The sequence below is a fragment of the Sciurus vulgaris genome (genome assembly GCF_902686455.1).
Source record: "Sciurus vulgaris genome assembly, chromosome: 14".
In the NCBI taxonomy this organism is placed as follows: Eukaryota; Metazoa; Chordata; class Mammalia; order Rodentia; family Sciuridae; genus Sciurus; species Sciurus vulgaris.
This window is the reverse complement of record NC_136475.1, coordinates 98634820-98651938: the sequence shown is the minus strand read 5'-3', so window position 1 is coordinate 98651938 and position 17119 is coordinate 98634820. Positions and strand designations below refer to the sequence as shown.

At 57.6% G+C, this 17119-nt stretch overlaps 1 protein-coding gene across 2 annotated transcripts in view; it reads right to left on the bottom strand.

Annotated features, from left to right (window-relative positions):
* PXDN (peroxidasin) overlaps positions 1–17119 on the bottom strand; it is a 76408-nt gene that overhangs the window by 22076 nt on the left and 37213 nt on the right. The window contains exons 4-13 of one of the 2 annotated variants that reach the window (XM_079110555.1): positions 14690–14761; positions 11603–11674; positions 11137–11208; positions 9948–10117; positions 8242–8359; positions 5587–5756; positions 4011–4283; positions 2959–3075; positions 1729–1887; positions 471–583 (exon numbers count right to left, since the gene is read on the bottom strand). In XM_079110555.1, coding sequence (XP_078966681.1) covers positions 471–583; positions 1729–1887; positions 2959–3075; positions 4011–4283; positions 5587–5756; positions 8242–8359; positions 9948–10117; positions 11137–11208; positions 11603–11674; positions 14690–14761 — 1336 coding nt within the window. The remainder of the gene's footprint in view (positions 1–470; positions 584–1728; positions 1888–2958; positions 3076–4010; positions 4284–5586; positions 5757–8241; positions 8360–9947; positions 10118–11136; positions 11209–11602; positions 11675–14689; positions 14762–17119) is intronic. The other variant, XM_079110556.1, reaches the window with a different exon arrangement.

Genomic DNA, 17119 nt, shown 5'->3' with positions numbered 1-17119 from the left:
CTCTGAGTAAAAGCGTGTCTGAGTGAGACCCAGGACAACCTGGAGACAGAAAAGACAAGTCACGTGTTAGTCCCGGTGTGCGTGCAGAAGGCCGCAGGCCGAGGGAGCTGGAGGGGGAACGGCCATGGTTAGCCTAAGAGCTTCCCCCAAGGGGAGCCTGGTGTGGCCATCTGATCTCCTAGGGAGCACTTCCTGTCCACACGGAGTTCAGTTAACATTTTTTATTGGGTTGAGTAAAAACAGTTAAAAAAAAAAAAAAAAAATCGATGAGTGGAATAACTAGGAGACCTGTCCTTACTCTCTGTGAGGCTGCAGATCTACAGTCCTGGGGTTTCATGGAAAGAGGGCCTTCCACATCCGCTTGGTTCTCACTAGCAAGGACGTTCCCGAGATGTCGCCAACACAAGCCTACAGCACGTGCTCTCTTTCTGCTGTGGGGAGTCTGCAGAAAGGGTGGCGCCAGCTCCTACCTTGTTCCAGGTGATGGCCGGGTGCGGCTCGCCCTGGGAGCTGCACGGGAGCTGCACGTTGGTGCCCACCTCCACCGTCAGGTCGCTGGGAATGCTGGTGAACACCGGGGTGACTGGAAGGCAAGACGAGGGCCAGAAGGTCTCAGAAGAGCAGAAGCCAGCCTCAGTCACGCTGACCCAGGGGCCGCGGGTGACAAGCATCCCTGCCTCCCAGTGGCAACCAGGAAGAGTAAGGGGGCCAGAGGGACAGGAGGCCATCTGCCCCCACCCTGGGCCCCACGAGCAGCAGTATGGGGTGGACAGCAACTTGGTCCTCCAATATCCCCCAGGCTTCCCGTACCCAGTGCCCAGAGTGCCCCTGCCCAGGCCACAGGCAGGACGAGGTCTGGGTTGCAAGTTCCACCGAGGCCAGGAGCTCAGAGAGCCCACTGCTCGCGGGCAGGGGGAAGAGCCAGGCTGGAGCATCCTCACTGGAGAAGTGAGGGGCCACCAGGTGGGCTGGGTGCCCGTCAGGACACCATCGCATGCAATCTCTCACTCAGCAGGCCAAATCCTGGCAAATCAGGGACTTGAAGGGCAGATCCATAGAGCCCAGGGCCCATCCAGTGGGAGGATAAGGGACGAGGGCCCCAGAGGCCACCAGGATCCTCCACTAGTTGTGATTTGATTTCCTTGGGGAAACCAAGAGCCCCAAACCACCCTCCGTCCTCTGCCCCGTCTCTGTGCCCAGCAGGTTCAGCCTGGGCAGCCTGGCCCACCTCAGCTCAGTGGACTTTGTGCTGGAGACACTCCCTGACCTTTCCATGCTGGTTCTACCAGGTGGGAGAGGAGGCAGCTGAGCATCCTCTAATCAGAGGAGCAGGAAACTGAGACTTCCAAAAGGCCAGGGGAGCCACGCCAGATGGCGAAGGGCAGAGGAGGGTGATGTGCCCGGGGCCCCTGGGTCTGCACAGAGCTGGCCAGCCTCAGCCCTGTGCTCTCTGAGCACCTGTCAGGCATGGCAGCTGGGGAACCCTTCCCTAGAGTCACAGTCAGCGGGAGGGAAGGCCATGGGCTTTACTTCAGCTCAGAACCGGCTTCTCTAAGAAACAGCAAGGAGCCTGGATGAGCTGCTAGGGAAAGGCCCTGGGAATACACTGCCAGGACCTGAAGGAACGCGAGGAACGGGCAGCAGACTCTGTGGCAGCCACGGTGTGGGCTGGAGGAAGCACGTTCCCCGTGCTGGGTCCAAACACGCCCCCGAGTCCGCGGCGCCTACCTCGGGGCTGCACGGTCAGCTGCACCACCACCTTCTGGGAGCCGATGATGTTGACGGCCTGGCACTCGTACTGGCCCTGGTCATGCAAGGCCACCCCTGAGATCCTGAGCGTGCCTGATGACAGCACCAGGTGCCGCCTGTCCACCGAGAGCTGGCTGCCTGCAAGGGTGAGCGTTGGTCACACGGCAGGGGCTGGCGAAGCAGGAGGGGGCACTCGGGATTAGGGGCTTCTCTCTGGAGGCGGCAGCCTCGTGGGAGCTGGGTTTCACCTGGCCTGGGCGGGGGCTGGCCCCAGCCATCTATCCACCCAGAAGATGCCCTTGGGCACTGCACGGGAGACCACACACACTGTGGGGTGAGCCCAGGAGGGATCGGACATGCCCCCGTCCCTGGCCACTCCCAGGAAGGGGCTAAGTGGGGCTCATAATGGGGAGAGGCTGAGCGACAAGGGGCCAGACTACGTGGTGACTGCGGTGCTGGAGGGACCGACCTTCAGCATGTCTGAGAAGAGAGAACAGGAAAGGACGGAGGCCTGCAGCCATTTGGAAGCCAGGGCTCCCCACACAGGGGCCCAGCACATTCCTTTGTGGAGAAGCCTGTCTGATCCCACAGGGCAGGAATGTCTAGGGGTAGGTGTGGAGCTCCCTCCACCCAATCTGCTCTTCAGTATTCCTGGGCAGGGTCCCTTGGTGGCACAAGTGGACATGGCAGCCCTTTGTTCAAGCCAGGGTGGCCAGCTGTCTGGAGGGACGCCCCTGGGCTCCAGGATGGAACGCTGCCTGGGCACCTGCCTCATCAGCCCCACCCCACTGGGCTATGTCTCTACCAAATGTGGCTGAGTGGACCCGAGTCCAGACAGGGATTGGAGAGCTGTCGATGGGCACTCCGTGTCAGAGTGCGCCTGAGGCTGTTTGCTTTCATGCACCTCATGAGTGACCCAGAGAACTGCATCCCCATGCTGAGATGTGAGGCTTCTGATTAAGGAGAAGATGCATGATGGAGCAGGCAGGCGCCCCGGGACCCTTCGGTAAGGACAGAGCCTCACAGCGTGAGGCCAACACGCCCTCAGGGCATCTGTGCTGTGGACACCATGACACTTGCCCTCGCCCAGCACCCTGCCCCATGCAATCCGCCTCAACTCAGCCCTGTCTGGAAGGTGCTAGGTTGACAGAGCCAGTTTCTCCTCGTCCTAAAGCTGTGGGCTCTGCAGGCCCAGGGCTGGCATCTTACCTCCCTTAGTCCAGGCGATGACAGGCTGCGGGTTGCCTGTTGCCTCACACTGGAAATCAACTGTCTGACCCTCAATGACCACTCTGTCCTCAGGAGTCACCGTGAACTGAGGAAGAGCTTCAGGAGAAAGACATTTGTAAAGGGGCATTTAGACACAGTGCTGGGCAAAAGCACTGCCCAGAGGACACAGCATGGTGCCCTGTTCACCAGCAGGTGTGGAAGGGGAGGTGCTAGAGAAGGACACAGTGGACAAGGCAGAAGGAACCTGGGAGGAGGGTGTTTCCTCAGCATCACAGACAGCTACTGGTCCCAGCAAAGCAGCTACAATGTATCCAGAGTGCAAAGGACAGAGTAGCTCAGCTTTGCAAGCAGACCAGCAAAAAGACGCTTGCTCCCTAATCTAAGTTAGTACTTGCCAATGGTTAAAAACCCCCGGTGCAGTTGTGTGCAGTGGGAAGTCATGCTAAGGGCCGTGCATCTGGTGAGAGCCATCTACAGAGGTGACAAGCTCAAGAGAGGAAACCCACCACAGATGACCTTGAGCACAAAGAAAATGAGACAGGGTCACAATTTGTTAGGGGAACGACGGGCTGGAGGAAAAGGCGTGGGCAAGGAACCAGCCATCCAGTCCGCTCTTCGGCATTGTTCTGGGCTTCCTGACAGATGCCCCACTTGGCATCTCATCTAAAAGCTCATACTCAATTTAGGGTCAACTAAGTAATTTGGAAATATACTGAAAAGATCTTAAAGCTGCCTACTCCCCGGGTTCCAGCTCAGATGCTACCTCAGGGCAGGACTGAAAGTTGCCTTCGAGGTGCCACGATTGACGGCCAGCAGTGGACACATGCATTCATGTCCACCAGTGCTGAAGGCTGTCCACACCGCAGCCCACAGGCCAAGTCCAGTGCTGAAGAAAACCAGCAATCAAGAGTCACAGGCAATTGGACAAGTGGGTGAGTGTTGTGGGCAAAACCAAAGCAAGCCAAGGGGCATAAAGGGCGGACACAGGCGGGCTGCAGAGCCAGGGGCCTGGCAGGGTGCAGGATGCTCACCCTGGACAATGATGAAGGCAGCAGCCTGGATGCTGTCGATGCTGTTGGATGCAAAGCAGGTGTACTGCCCGCCGTCACCCGGAGCCACGTTTTGTATGTACAGGCCGCCAGAGGGAGTGATGTTCACCCGGGGGTCGGCGGGCAGGGGCGTGCCGTCCCCTCGGGTCCAGGAGATCCGGGGCAGAGGGTGGCCTGTGGCACTGCACTCCAGCGTGACGCTCTCTCCCACCAGCACCTCTGTGTTCTGCGGCTGGATCACAAAAGCAGGTCGCGCTGTGGCAAACAGAGAGCCTCAATTAATTTCTTCCAGTCTCACTGTTGTTTTGCTTGACAATTTCCGCTGAGGCTCTTCATCCAGTCTAGTGATCTCCTAAAGAACCAAAAGGAACAAAACGTACGAGCACACTTTCCTGTGATCGTTCCATCAGGAACTGCAGGTAACAGTGACGCAGGGACCAGGTAGGGCAGGCCCTGCCTCCCGGAGCGGCGGGGGCTCCTCCACGCGGGGCCCAGCGCTGCCCAGAGCTCACCTCAGCCTGCTCTACGGGCACGACGCCAGTCTGGCTGCACCGGCTGGAGCACCCACTGGAACAAATGTAGTTTCTAACATGTATTCAGACCTTATAAAGTATCAATTTCATCACAAAAAGAAACATAAACACTATTTTGAGGTAATAATTTTCAAATCTAAATCTGTAAAAAAAAAAATCCATACGTTACTGCAGGTGTTCTACGGGCACATGTGGAAATGGAGCCCTCACACCTGGTGGGTGGGGTGGAACACAACCGAAAGAGCCCACCTGGACACCTGGACAAATATAGCCATGCACGCCCAAGCCCAACCTGTGCGTACCCTTCCAAGCAGAAATTGCCCTGGTAGGAATTTAATACAGAGACTCTCATAGCATGTAACCTGGCACATACATGTACAGATCTTTTCTCCTGTGTTTTGGGGCTAACAAGCCTTATCACAGATCTGAAAGGCTGCAAGCCCCAAATTCAATTATTTTTTCACTGCTTGCTTGTTTGCAAAACCTGGCCTATTTACATGAGGCCACTTCCGGTCTTTGTTTATTGCACTTCCTGTGAACATCCAGTGTCCTGCAGGACACCAGTAACAGTTTCCAGGGGTGCTGTCCAAGACTCGCCAAGCATTGACAGTGGTAAATGGATTTGCTCCATGTTACAGCAAAGGAGAGAGAATCCAGTAACAGATGTGATTCACAGACACAAGAAACCAGGGAGCACATGACTAATATGGGTGGTAACATTTTGGAGAAAAAGGTAGAAATAGCAGCTTCAGCCTTCAGTAGATCACGGTGCAGCGATTTCAGAATACTGCAAGACCACTGCAGCCTCGGTCTTTGCCTGCAGGGTCCCAGCACATCCTCAGACTCAGGGCTGACTTCAGGCCAGAGTCTGCTCATGAATCACGTAGGATCCTGTGCTTCAGGAACTTCAAGCACCAAACCTGTGTCCACCGGGAAACTAACACTTCCTACTTTACTGGGCTGGGGTGCAAGGGAAGGAGAAGTGGACGGTCAGGATGGCCCTGCAGGCAATGCCCTCCACGTACCTGGAGACCCAAAGTACCTGAGGGTCACCTCCTGTGTCTTCACCTCTCCAGCCACGTTCTTCGCCATGCACTGGTAGATGCCCTGGTCCGTCTCCTGCGTATTCTGGATCATCAGGGTTCCATCATCCAGCAGGTTCAGGCGGGAGTCTGTCTTCATGCTCAGCTCGTTACTACAGACACAGAAAGCTGGTGCTCCCGCGTGCTCGCGCACAGGCTGTGCCTGCCCACCCTGAGCAAGATTCGGCCCCAGAGGCAGATTGCCAGCAGACCAGGGTGCCTGGCCTTGCAGGACACCTCTCAGTGCGCACAGGCCCTTGCAGCACCCCTGGCTAACCTCCCCCAGCCTCCCCCAGTGGCTGTGATTCCCAGGGGGAGAAGCAGCAAGGTGGGGAGAATTCAGAAGAAAATTTGCCTCTGTTTTTGACAAGTTAAACAGAAAGAAGAGGGTAGAAACATATTTTTACATTACTAAAGGTAATTACATTACATGTACCTCTCTGTATTCCAAAAACCAGTGCCAGCTGGGCACTGGCACACCAGTCGTCCAGCCACTGGGAGGCTGAGGTGGGAGGACTGCTTGAGTGCGGAAGCTCAGGACTGGCCTAGACAAACTGGCCAGACCCATATCAAACAAAAAACCCTAGAAGCTGCTGCTTGGTCCCTTTCAGGGTGTGCAATGGGCCTCATGCAGCCGCCTTCCAGAGGCCCAGGGCTCCGTCCTGAGTACAGCCTCCCTCCAGCCTGCACGGCAAGAAAGGCCAGCCGGCCTTGGTCCCTCGCCCAGTCCCTGCACCTCTAGCGTTTGTCCACTGTGCATCCTTGTTCGGATGCACAGGGAGAGGAGACGAGGGCCGCCTGCCACTGGGAGGGCACAGGCACAGGCTGTGTGCTGAGCTTCAGAATGCAGCAGCTCTAGAAAGAACCCAGAAAGGTCACAGTCTGGATGCAGCCAATGTAAAGTCCAGGCAACGCAGGTCTCAGCACTGGCCACACTCCAGCTCAGCTCCCTAAGGTGCCGGCAAAGCAGGGACCTGCGCCCCATCAGGTTGGAGGAGGAACGGAAAGCACCTCCCAGACCACTTGGGAACGCACAGGCATGCTCCCAAGAGTGAGGCCGGCCCCGCAGCATGGCTGCCTCCACCCGCTCCTCATCATCTGCTGTGCCCACTGGAGTACACCCAGTGAGACACATCCCTGCCCAGCTTCACCTCGTCACCAGGCCTATGAGTGCAGCTCACTGTCGTGCCCAGTTCCTTTCAATAGGCTAGCTGAGCCACTGGAGGCAGGGAGGCAGCAGGGGAGGCTGCCCCTGGGGAGGCAGGCAGGCACCACAGGTGCCCAGCTGTGACAGTTTGTTCTGTGATTGAATCTTTCAGCATGGGTTTTTTTCATTTATAAATGTCACTGTGAAGGCTCTGAACTGAATTTATTCTTCTGTACTGTTTAAACACAACTTCATGACACTTCAGAATTCCTCCAATTACTCTGGATTTTGATCTCATGGACCTCAAGAGCTACCCAAAGCAACGAGGTTTCTGAAGTTGGACGGCATCTCACTCTTCCTCGGAGCAGTGCAGGTCCAAGGCCTGTGTGTCCCTACAGCTATGGGCACAAGAGCTCTGGACCTGTCATGAACCTGAGACATCCCCACGCCTGAGCCGTCTCTTGACTGTGCCCTGAGAGGTATCCAGTGTACCCCGCCTCAGTCACCTTCGCCTGTCCGTCAACATGGCTTCACCCAAGACAGGGAGTCTGCTCTGAGATCTGGCCCTGGCTAGAAGAAGAGCCACCTGGGTGGTGCCCGAGCTGCCTGGCCCTGAGTGTAGCTCTGATCTGAGACGGGGCCAGCGACCACGGGAAGACCAGGCTCCCGCACTTGGGAACGGTCAGGACTTCCTTGTAAGGATTCCTGCTTCAAAGTGTGGACTTAAAAGTGCTTCACTTCAACATGGACAAGGGACCTGCCCCAGGTGCCCTCCAGTGACCTGGCCAATTCCTGGCCTCTGCCCATCCCTGGCTCATCCCCATGCCTTGTTCCCCTTTCCCTCCTCTCCCTCTCCCCTCAGCCCAACACCCAAGCCCAGCTGGGGGGCACTCCCCACATGGGGCCCACCTCAGTGCTGGCCTGCCTGTGAGATCAGTTTCCAAGGCTGCCCTCTGTCACCTGGAGCACCAGATGGCAGGTGCAGGGCCATCCCAGTTCATCAACCCCTGGAAATGCTCATCGCAGGGGGCCGGGCACTCAGTCAGACAGCTGACCTCTGGGCTGCGCTCCCCACACTTGGGTGTTACTGGAGACGCTGCCCCAGAGGACAGCCCCCCATCTAGTCGGGTCTGGTCACTAAGCCCAGGTTCAAAGCCTGCTAATGCAATGGTCAGACACCAGGAGCCCCAGCCAAGGAAGGAGGTGGCCACAGACCAACCAGCAGGACACTGCGTAGTTCCCGCCAGGCAGGGACCCTGGGGCTGGCCTGGGAGTGAGCCCATGAAGGAGGTGCCACTCCACACACTGTGTGTCTCCCTAATGCCTTCCCCCAGCTGGCAGAAGACCAGGGGTGCCCAGCAGGGCGGTGATCACTGAGCGTCTGGATAGCGCAGGACTCAGAGGCGTTGTGCTCCCAGTGTGCAGAGCATTTCTGCCAACTCCCAACTCACTTGTTTCGGAGCCAGATGATCTCGGGCTTGGGGTTGCCTTCTGCCCGACAGGTGAAGTACACAGTGTTCCCAGGAACGACGTCTGCATCCTGGGGCTCTGAAGTGATCCGAGGCCTCTCTGCGCCCGACAAGGAGAGAAAACCTCAGTCTAAACCACACAGTGCACCGAGACCCTGGCGGAATCCCTCGCGATCAAGAGCAAGATCACAAATGCTCAAACACGTCGACCACAAACACCCCCGAAACACAACAGGCTCTGTCCAGAGACTGTTCCACACAGAAGCCTCACAGCATCTTCCAGGCTCAGAGGCGCCACACTGAGAACGTCAGAGGGCTGGCTTGGGGACAGCCACAAGGGTAGGGCATGACCTGGAGAGGTGCACTCACGCCCTTCAACCAGGAGGACGCTGGCCGGGGAGGTGCTGCGTGAGCTCTGCTCCAAACTCAAGATCAGTGGCTGGGCCTCTTCAGCTGAGCACACGGCCGGCAGGCGACCACTGCTGCAGCTGTGCTGCCCAGCCCTGAGCAGGCGCACCCTTCCTGCCTGCCTGGGAACCACCAGGAGCCACACTCATGTCCCGAGGCCAGCGCCCTCGCTCCGCTGTGATCACCACCAACTGTCTGGGCACTGGTGTCCAGGCAGCCTTCCCTCCTGGGCCAGGCTGCACGTGCAGCTGCCAGCTCCACCAGCTGCTGTGAGAAACTGGGCACGAGGAAGGGGGCAGGCCTGGGTCCCCCTGCCTGGCCACCCATCAACCCCCAGCCTCCAGGCCTGTGTAAGCTGTAGGCACCACACAGGGAAGAGCGGGCGTGTGCTGAGTGTGTGCCCTGCATGGCCCCAATAACCCTGGGAACAGCCCGAGAGCTCAACCCCATGCCAGCCCTGGTCAGCTCCAGGCCAGGCCGGCCCACTCTGCCTGCTGCCCACACGTCTGGCATCAGCCTCCCAGTGGTCCTCACTGCCTCAGCCTCTGGCTGGTCTCCAGCACCCTCCCTGGGTCCAGTTCTTTCTAGAACATAAATCTCAAACCTCACTGGACATTTTCTAAACTCTCTGTGGCTCTTCACTGCTATGTTTAAAGCTCTGTTACTATGTTTCACTACTCAGCCTGAACAGCTCCGCAAATATACTAAAACCCAATACTGTGCACATTTCAACAGGGTTAAGTGTCCAGCATGTGAACACCACCTCGGCAGACCCGTTACAAAAGCAAATAGCAGAGCTGTGGTTCCGCCCCCGCAGTGCAACCTCAGCGGCTGCACCCGTGGAGGCTCCCAGCTGGCTTCTCGGCGTCATTGGGATGGGACTGGGGGGCACGTTGTTGTGGAGAATCTCTAGGTTGAAGTGGCCGGTGTACATGCAGAGGACACTGAGTCACGACCCAGGAGCTCTGGGCTGGACGCCTGACAGAGCTCTGCACGTCCAGGAGACGCCAGGCCTTTGGGCCCCACTGGCCCGCAGGTGAGTTCTGCCGCTGGGGCAGCTGCAGTCCTGGGGTGTAGTGGCAGTGAGTTTGCTTATTTCTGTGGAAGAACCTGAAAAGGTGCTCAGATGGCTTCTCTAGGATCTTGCATGGCAGAGCCTCACAAAGCAAGGGCCTTGCCACCCCCACCTGGACCTGGTGCTTGGCAGACTGGGCTGACAGTGGCTGCAGGATCGGCTGACCTGGGGGACCCGGCCCGGTGGGAGTGCAGGGCCCACTCACCACAGTTGAGCTCCTCCGGAGTGATGGTCGCCACCGACCTCCCCTGGATGCGCCTGGGATATTCGCAGGTGGCTGCCGCCTGCGCGTTCCCAGACTGCGCGTAGGTCTTCAGCAGGTCGGCCAGCCACAGTATCTCACAGTCACAGTGAAGCGCGTTGGAGTCCAGTCGCCTGGGGGAAGAAGGGGCAGCCACTGAGACCAAGCAGCTGTGGGTCATCCGAGCTTGGAGTCCTGACCCACGGCCTGCCGGGCAGTCCATTCTGCATGAGATGGGAAGAACGCGAAGCCCACCCTGCCCGACAGGGAATGAAGGCAAGGGTGCACAAGGCCACCAAAGAACTCAGAGCAGAAAACCCCAAAGGCCTGGAAGAGCAGCTTTAAGTTCCAAAGAAAGGGGCACAGGGGGCTGGACGGGCCAGAGGAGCCCCTGGAAGAGACTGGGCAGAGCCCCTCTGTGGGTTGGTGGAGCGCAGGCCAGCAGCTGCCCCTCACTGAGCCTCCCCTGCCAGGCACCAGTGCGGTCCCTCCCTGGGCGCGTGAGGCAGGGCACCTCCTGCCTGGGCCCAGGCTATCCCCGGAAGTGTCCGGTGGAAGCACCCTGAGGCCTGCCCTCGACAGGTGAACCAGTAGAACTTCCCTCCTCTGGAGAGAAGGCAGGTTCTGCACCAAGTTAGTAGTGACTGTTGGGAACTAAGGAGTTCCAGGTGAGGACACCTGCTTTCTGACAGGTCACAAAGCGTGGGCACTGTCCCCACTGAGATGCGAGCAGGAACTCACCCAGGGCCACAGTGCTGTGGGCAGCCGAAGGAGGACTGGCACTTGAATCATCACCAAGCCCTCACTCAGGGGGCCTGGTGCCCTGGAGGGAGACCACCCCCTGCCTGCGGGCCTCCAGGACACTAGCTCAGAGGGCACTGAGCCACAGAGCTGGCGCCTCTACTGGAGTCGGCATCCTCTGGCCAGTCTCCACGCGGACAGGACACAGCTTCGGGTGTGTGGTTCTCAGGTGAGGAGGCCGCCAGGCAGATGGACAGCACTGGCCTGGGTCCCAGCACACACACTGGGAAGGGCTTAGATCCCGCCCAGGCATGGACGCTCCCGTGTGCTGAGCTGGAACACTGCGGGTCTAGTGGCAAGGGCAGGTGAGCGGTGACGGAGAGGGCAGCCCTGCAGGCCAAGTCCTACTCACAATCTTTTCATGGATTCCAAGTGATTGAAGGTCCCAGGAACCAAGTGTGTGATCCTATTGTTATGTAAAAACCTGTTCAAAGAGAATGTGACAACCCATTTTTTAAGAAACACTTCTTAGAGATGTAGAAAAGAGTGCAAGTAAATATGCGAACTTTAAAAAATCAGTATTGATTACATTTATTTAATACAAATGAATTTAAGATGAATGGCATGTAGTCTAGAAAACAACTGGATTTTTTTCCCATTTCATCACCATGCCCAAATAAAGAAAGAATTCAAATCCCGCTCCTGAAGTGTTAGGCTGGGAAGGTAGATTTTACAGCAGAGCAGTGAGCAGGGTGAACCCAGGACTGACCGTGGAGGACTAGGGGAAAGCCCGTGGTCTGCTCTGAGGCAGAGGACACCGTCCAGCCTGCCTGGGAAACGCAAGACCTGCCTTAAGGCAAGAACAAAAGGCAACTCACAGCCTCTCAAGCTTGGGCAGGTGCTGGAAGGAGTCTGGGTCCAGAGTCTCTATCTGGTTGAAGTGCAGGTATCTGGAGGAGTTCAGAAAAAGGAACGATGTAATCAAGTCAATGGCTTTCATGGCAGATTCTCTGCTCAAACACCTTTTTCCAAGTCTTTCACATTTGAATGTCACTACATAACTCTGGATTTCCTAGCCTTCTGGAGGACAAAAGACAGGATCGATCAGGAGGCTCAACTCGCTGGGGTCACTCGCGGCCGAGCGGAGGGTGTGGGTCTGTCGCTGGCTGGGCCTCCCTGAGCCCACGGGAGCTCAACAAGCACAGAGGCGCAGTCTCATCGACGGCATGCCTGTGCACAGGAAGCCCTCCGACCCGCCAGCGCCGTGGCTCTCTGGGGACACTCTGGACCTGCCAGCATGTGAGATGGCAACCAGCGGTACGGAAGCGCCAGAGCCGAGCGGGAGGCCCGAGTCCTCAGCGCCCTCCGAGCTCACCCGTCCCTCCGTTAGGACGTCTCCCTGCTTCCCACGAGGGGTGAATTTTTGGTGCAATTAATTTATTCTGATTCTGCTCACACCAGTGTCTCACTTTGGAAGTCAAATCGGCAGGATTTCTTCCTCAAGTGAGACACCTCCTCACGGGGCTTCTCAGGTAGACCTCTGCCTGCACCGGCATGGAGAGAGCACCCCACTGCCTCCAGGGGCTGGAGGCCAAAATGAGCAGCAGGACCAACGCCCCGCGAGCACAGATCCTAGCAAACCCACTCCAGGAGACACCTTCCAACACCTGCATCACCTCAAGGGCCGAACTTCAGATGTTGCCTGGGAGAGGCTCCCAGGGAAAGCTGCACAGGACTCAGGGCCACGCAGGCTGCCAGCAACTCCTCAGGGACGGGGCTCCGTGGCCTCCCTACCTCTTCCAGGGGCAGCTCTGTGCCCACTGCCCTCCAGACAAGACAAGGAAGGAGTGGCACAGAAAGAGGAGGACATCACAGCCAGCCGCTGTCCCGGGACGGCATCTGACCCAAAGAAGGAGGTAGGATCAAACAAATCCTCAGGCTCCACACAGGGCCCTGCATCCGTGCCAGGCAGCAAGAGTCCAGAGCGTGGATCTGCGTGGTCCTGGGCCCGTGCCCAGCCAGACACCATGTGGAAGGGCTCTGCTAACTCCAGCGGGGACCGTCCTGAGCTATGTGCTGGTGAACAGGGCCCGGAGGATAAAGGAGAGGGGGCACGCCAGACCCAGCAGGGGTGTGTCCCAGAGTCTTGTCAGTCGGACACACAGCACAAGCTCTCCTGGAAGGAGGGCTGGGGAACCCAGAGGCCCTGCCTTAGAAGGCACCAACAGACGGTCGCCATCAGGATGTCAGAATCCTGGACGGCTGGGGTTCTGGGCAGCCATGGGCACCAACATCCCTCCCTGGACAGCCGAGGAAACAGGACAGGAAGTGACTCCCCACATGCATGGAAGACCCCTCTGAGCTCAGACCCAACTCCTGACTCTGGCCAGGCGTGCTTTTGATCTATGCCAACAGCTTCCCGAAGAGCAGCTCAGAGACGTCAAAGACCTCCTGCCCTCCTAGCCTCAGCTCCAGCGCCTCGTGCTTCCCAGCCTCCCAGTGGCTCCAAGGCACAGGATGGGGTTCCCAATCAGCAAATGCTGGCCCTCCCCACCTCAGGCTGCACGGCCGGGAGGGAGGCTGTGAGCCCAGCCTCGGTGGATATGCAGGTCACCTTGATGGTGCCCGCCAGAGGCAGCTGCCTCTGGTCTCCCTGGGTGCAGTGAGATCTTTGTGGAATGAAGCCCGAGTCCCAGTAGCAGGGACAACTCCCGCACCGTGGACTTGGCAGCAGCCTGCAAGCCCTGTCCCCGGCAAGCCGCTCCCCACCTGCCTCACTCCCCCTAGCATGCCCTCATACCTGAGGCCACCGGGCACCCCAGTACCCCCATGCTTCCACCCCGACCATGGCTACGTCCCCACAGCATGAAAATCTTGTTGCTCACAGAGCTTGTTCCTTTGCGAATGCCCTGCTTCTGGGTGCTTTCTCCACATTCCCACGTGAGCACAGACTGCATGCACCCTACATAGGACTTCTTCACAGCTCTGAGCTCCAGGGTGGCCTCCAGCTCTGCCCACTGGGCCCAGTCACCCCATGACAGGTGAAAGCAGCCTCAGGGCTGGAGCAGAAGGTCTCCCACCGTAGGGCAAGCTGCTGCCTCCCTCCCTGCAAAGCCCTGCGGTAACTGCAGACTCCTGGGGGACTGGCGGGCTCGCGTGAAAGGCAAACAGACCAGAAAGACCTTGCTGGTTTTACGAGAACGTTCTACTCAGAAGTCAACACACTGACTTTACAGCAAAGTACTTCTTCACATATGGCCAAAGAAGCAGCATTTAGTCACAGGCAACATTCACTAACTAATCCAACAGGGAAAGGAAAGTTTGTCTTCTCCCAAATCATGCCATGGTGGTTGAAGAGGCTGACCCCACATGCACAGTCGCAAAAAGGAAACAGTGCAGCCAGGAGCAGTGATGCACACCTGTAATCCCAGCAACCAGGAGGACGAGGCAGGCGGATGCGAATGTGAGGCCAGTCTGGGCAACTTGGTGAGACTGTCATTAAAAGGGCTGGCAATGCAGCTCGGTGGGAAAGCACCCTGGGTTCCATCCCGGTATCCAAAAGGGGAATAATGTGCAATGGAAACAATCTCATGCCCCACAAGTCCCAGGACACTGCTACTGGCTCTTGTGTGCACATCTATCTCTCCCTTGAAACACGAGCGCAGTTTTCACCGTGAAACAGGGAATCAGTCCCTCTTACTGTTCTTGGAACCATGAGCTCATGGCCCTGGGTGTGGGGCGCGGAAGCCCAGCAAACCTCTGCTCTTGGGAGGGTGTGGGGTGGACTGGGGAGGTGGGGCAGACGGGTGGAATGGCCTGTCAGGCTCTTACAGCATCATGCACATCCTCCCTACACCCCATGGAACTAACATGCATCATGCAAGCAGCTCCATCAGCTTCTCCCTGTGGGAGGCAAAGAGGCAGGTGTCATCCAGGACTCGGAGGCAAGAGGAGAGGGCACTTACAGTTGCTCTAGAGAGGCAAGTCCCGTAAACGCTTGCCTGTCAATTGACTGGATCTCATTCTTGTACAAATAGCTGAAACAAGAAACATGGAGGAGGGTTAGCACACGCAGGAGGGCACTCTGCAGACGGGAAAGAGACACAGGGGACACCGGCGCCAGACTGAATGCAGCACAGCAGGACACAACGGCTCTGTCCCCTGGAAGGGCGCCTCTCTGCATCACAAAAGGATCAAAAGCAGCCAGACCAACCAGGGCCTAAGAGTGCGCTGCAGATAACTCACAGTCTCACACTACACCCGTGAGGGTGGGCCACACTCGTGTCTCCACGCCGGCAGGAAACACGAGCACCTCCCTGCACACACACAGGGTGCTTGTGGAGAGCTCACACAGGTACACTTCTGGAGGTCCTAAAGTGACATGTGCAGAGGCCAAGAGGAAGCTGAGGGCGTCCTGAGCTGCTCACCCACCAGAACCCGCTCTCGCTGAGGGAGCAGCAGGGCCTCTCCCAGGAGCTGCAGGGCCAGTGCAGCCCGATTCTGCATGGCCTGGGAGCCAAGAATGGAGTTTAAGGAAGAATCATGAGGAACGAAAATCACATGAAATTCGTATTTCAGGGTCCATAAGAAAAGTCTGCTGGAACTTGACTGACCCTCTCACAGCTGGCCTGGCTGAGTTTGTGCCACATGGTCAGCCCAGTGGCTAAGACGTGGACCCTGGAAGGTCGTCTGCCTGGTCCTCCACAGCAGCCTGCAGGCCTGAGCCTGGTCGAGGGGTGAAGACTCTCAACGGAGTCCCCTGTTCCAAAAGGAACCACCAGGCGTGCATGTGGGATCTAGACGTGACCTGCCAGGGCTCCCTCAGTGCTCAGCCCTGCAGCAACAGACCTCAGGTGACCCTGGGGTGCTCTGCCTGAGAATGGTTCTGACATGGGTTGTGTCTGCCATTGTGCCCTATAATTATCCCCTGGGTTGCATCTCTGCTATAGGCGGATGGACAGAAGGCCCACATACCCACACTCCCATCAGCAGACACCTCCCTTCAAAGCCCCAGCCCTGGTCTTGAGTCGCCTCCTGATGCCCCTGGGTGAACAGCATGTTCTGTCTCAGCACTGTTGATGCCACAGGTTCAGCAGAACAAAGTGCTTTGCTGCATGTAACTGACGTGCAGAGCAGGACCTGGCTTAATGGAGCTGAAGATGCTCCTGGGCTGCTGCAAACCATCCCAGTGGAACCACTACCTCCTCCCTTTGTGTAAATCCACTGAGGTGACCTCAAAAGAGTCATGAGCCTCAGTACACTGGCTGGACACCTGGGGCCAGAGCCTAGCACTGCACAGAAGCCTAGAGAGGCAGGCAGCATGTGGGGCCTGACCCCAACACTGCCTGTGTAAAAAAGCAACCTTTCTGTGCCTCAGTTTCTTCTTCTATAAAATGGGCAGAATCACTGAAATTAAATAAGTACGTGTGAAGTCCTTGGAATGTGGCCCTAACCTGTAATCCCAGCAACTTGGGAGGGCGAGGCAGGCGGATTCAAAGCTCAAGGCTGGCCTGGGCAACTGAGCAAGAGCTTGTCTCAAAAGAAAAAATACAAGAGGGTTGGGGTACGGTTCAGAGAGAGCACCCTGGGTCCAACCCCTAGTACTGCAGATGAATGAGTAAATAAGATTACAGCACAAGAAAATAAAACATAAAGAAGCACAACTTCACGGGAACAGCTGGGCACTGGTCTTCCGATAATAAACGGTCATGCTCTTCATCAGAGTTGCCTCCTGGACCACGAATTCTAACTACCAACGCTCTCTTCTGCCATTAGGAAATGCAAGCTGGGACCAGGACAGAAGGCCCATGCAACTTCCGAAGACGTGCACTGACCACTTACCCAGGCCAGAGTACCCAAGGAGCCTCAGGAGCACCCTAAGCTCTGAGGACGAGGTACTGGTCACGCAGGTGGACTGACGAGGCCCTGGCGCAGCGTGCCAAGACCTGCACAGCCGCCGTGGGCACCAGGGCCACCTGCCAACTCTCCCCGGCATGATGCCGGCTACGAGACCGCCTCCTGGGTGCGCAGCCCACCCTTGACCCCACCCCAGCGATCTGTGCCCACCACCCCGGGGAGGGAAGGAGGACTGTGGGGCAGGAGCGCCCTGAGTGAGCAGCGGGCGGTGGGGTTTGGAGGTGCTTAAAGTGCTGTGAAAGAGAGATTCCCACCTCCAGCAGTGTGTCTGCAAAGGACAGACTGCCCTTCAGGGGTCAGAACCAAGAGCAAAACGGAAATAAGACCAGTTAACACACACGCCACCCAAGCTGGCCGTCGGCGACGGCACCCACCACCTCAGAACTCCAGGTAACTCCTGAACCCGCATGAAGCTGGGACTACTGCCCAGAGCCAAGGGGACTCGAGGAGAAGCAGGCCACCCCCACCGTGAAATGGCA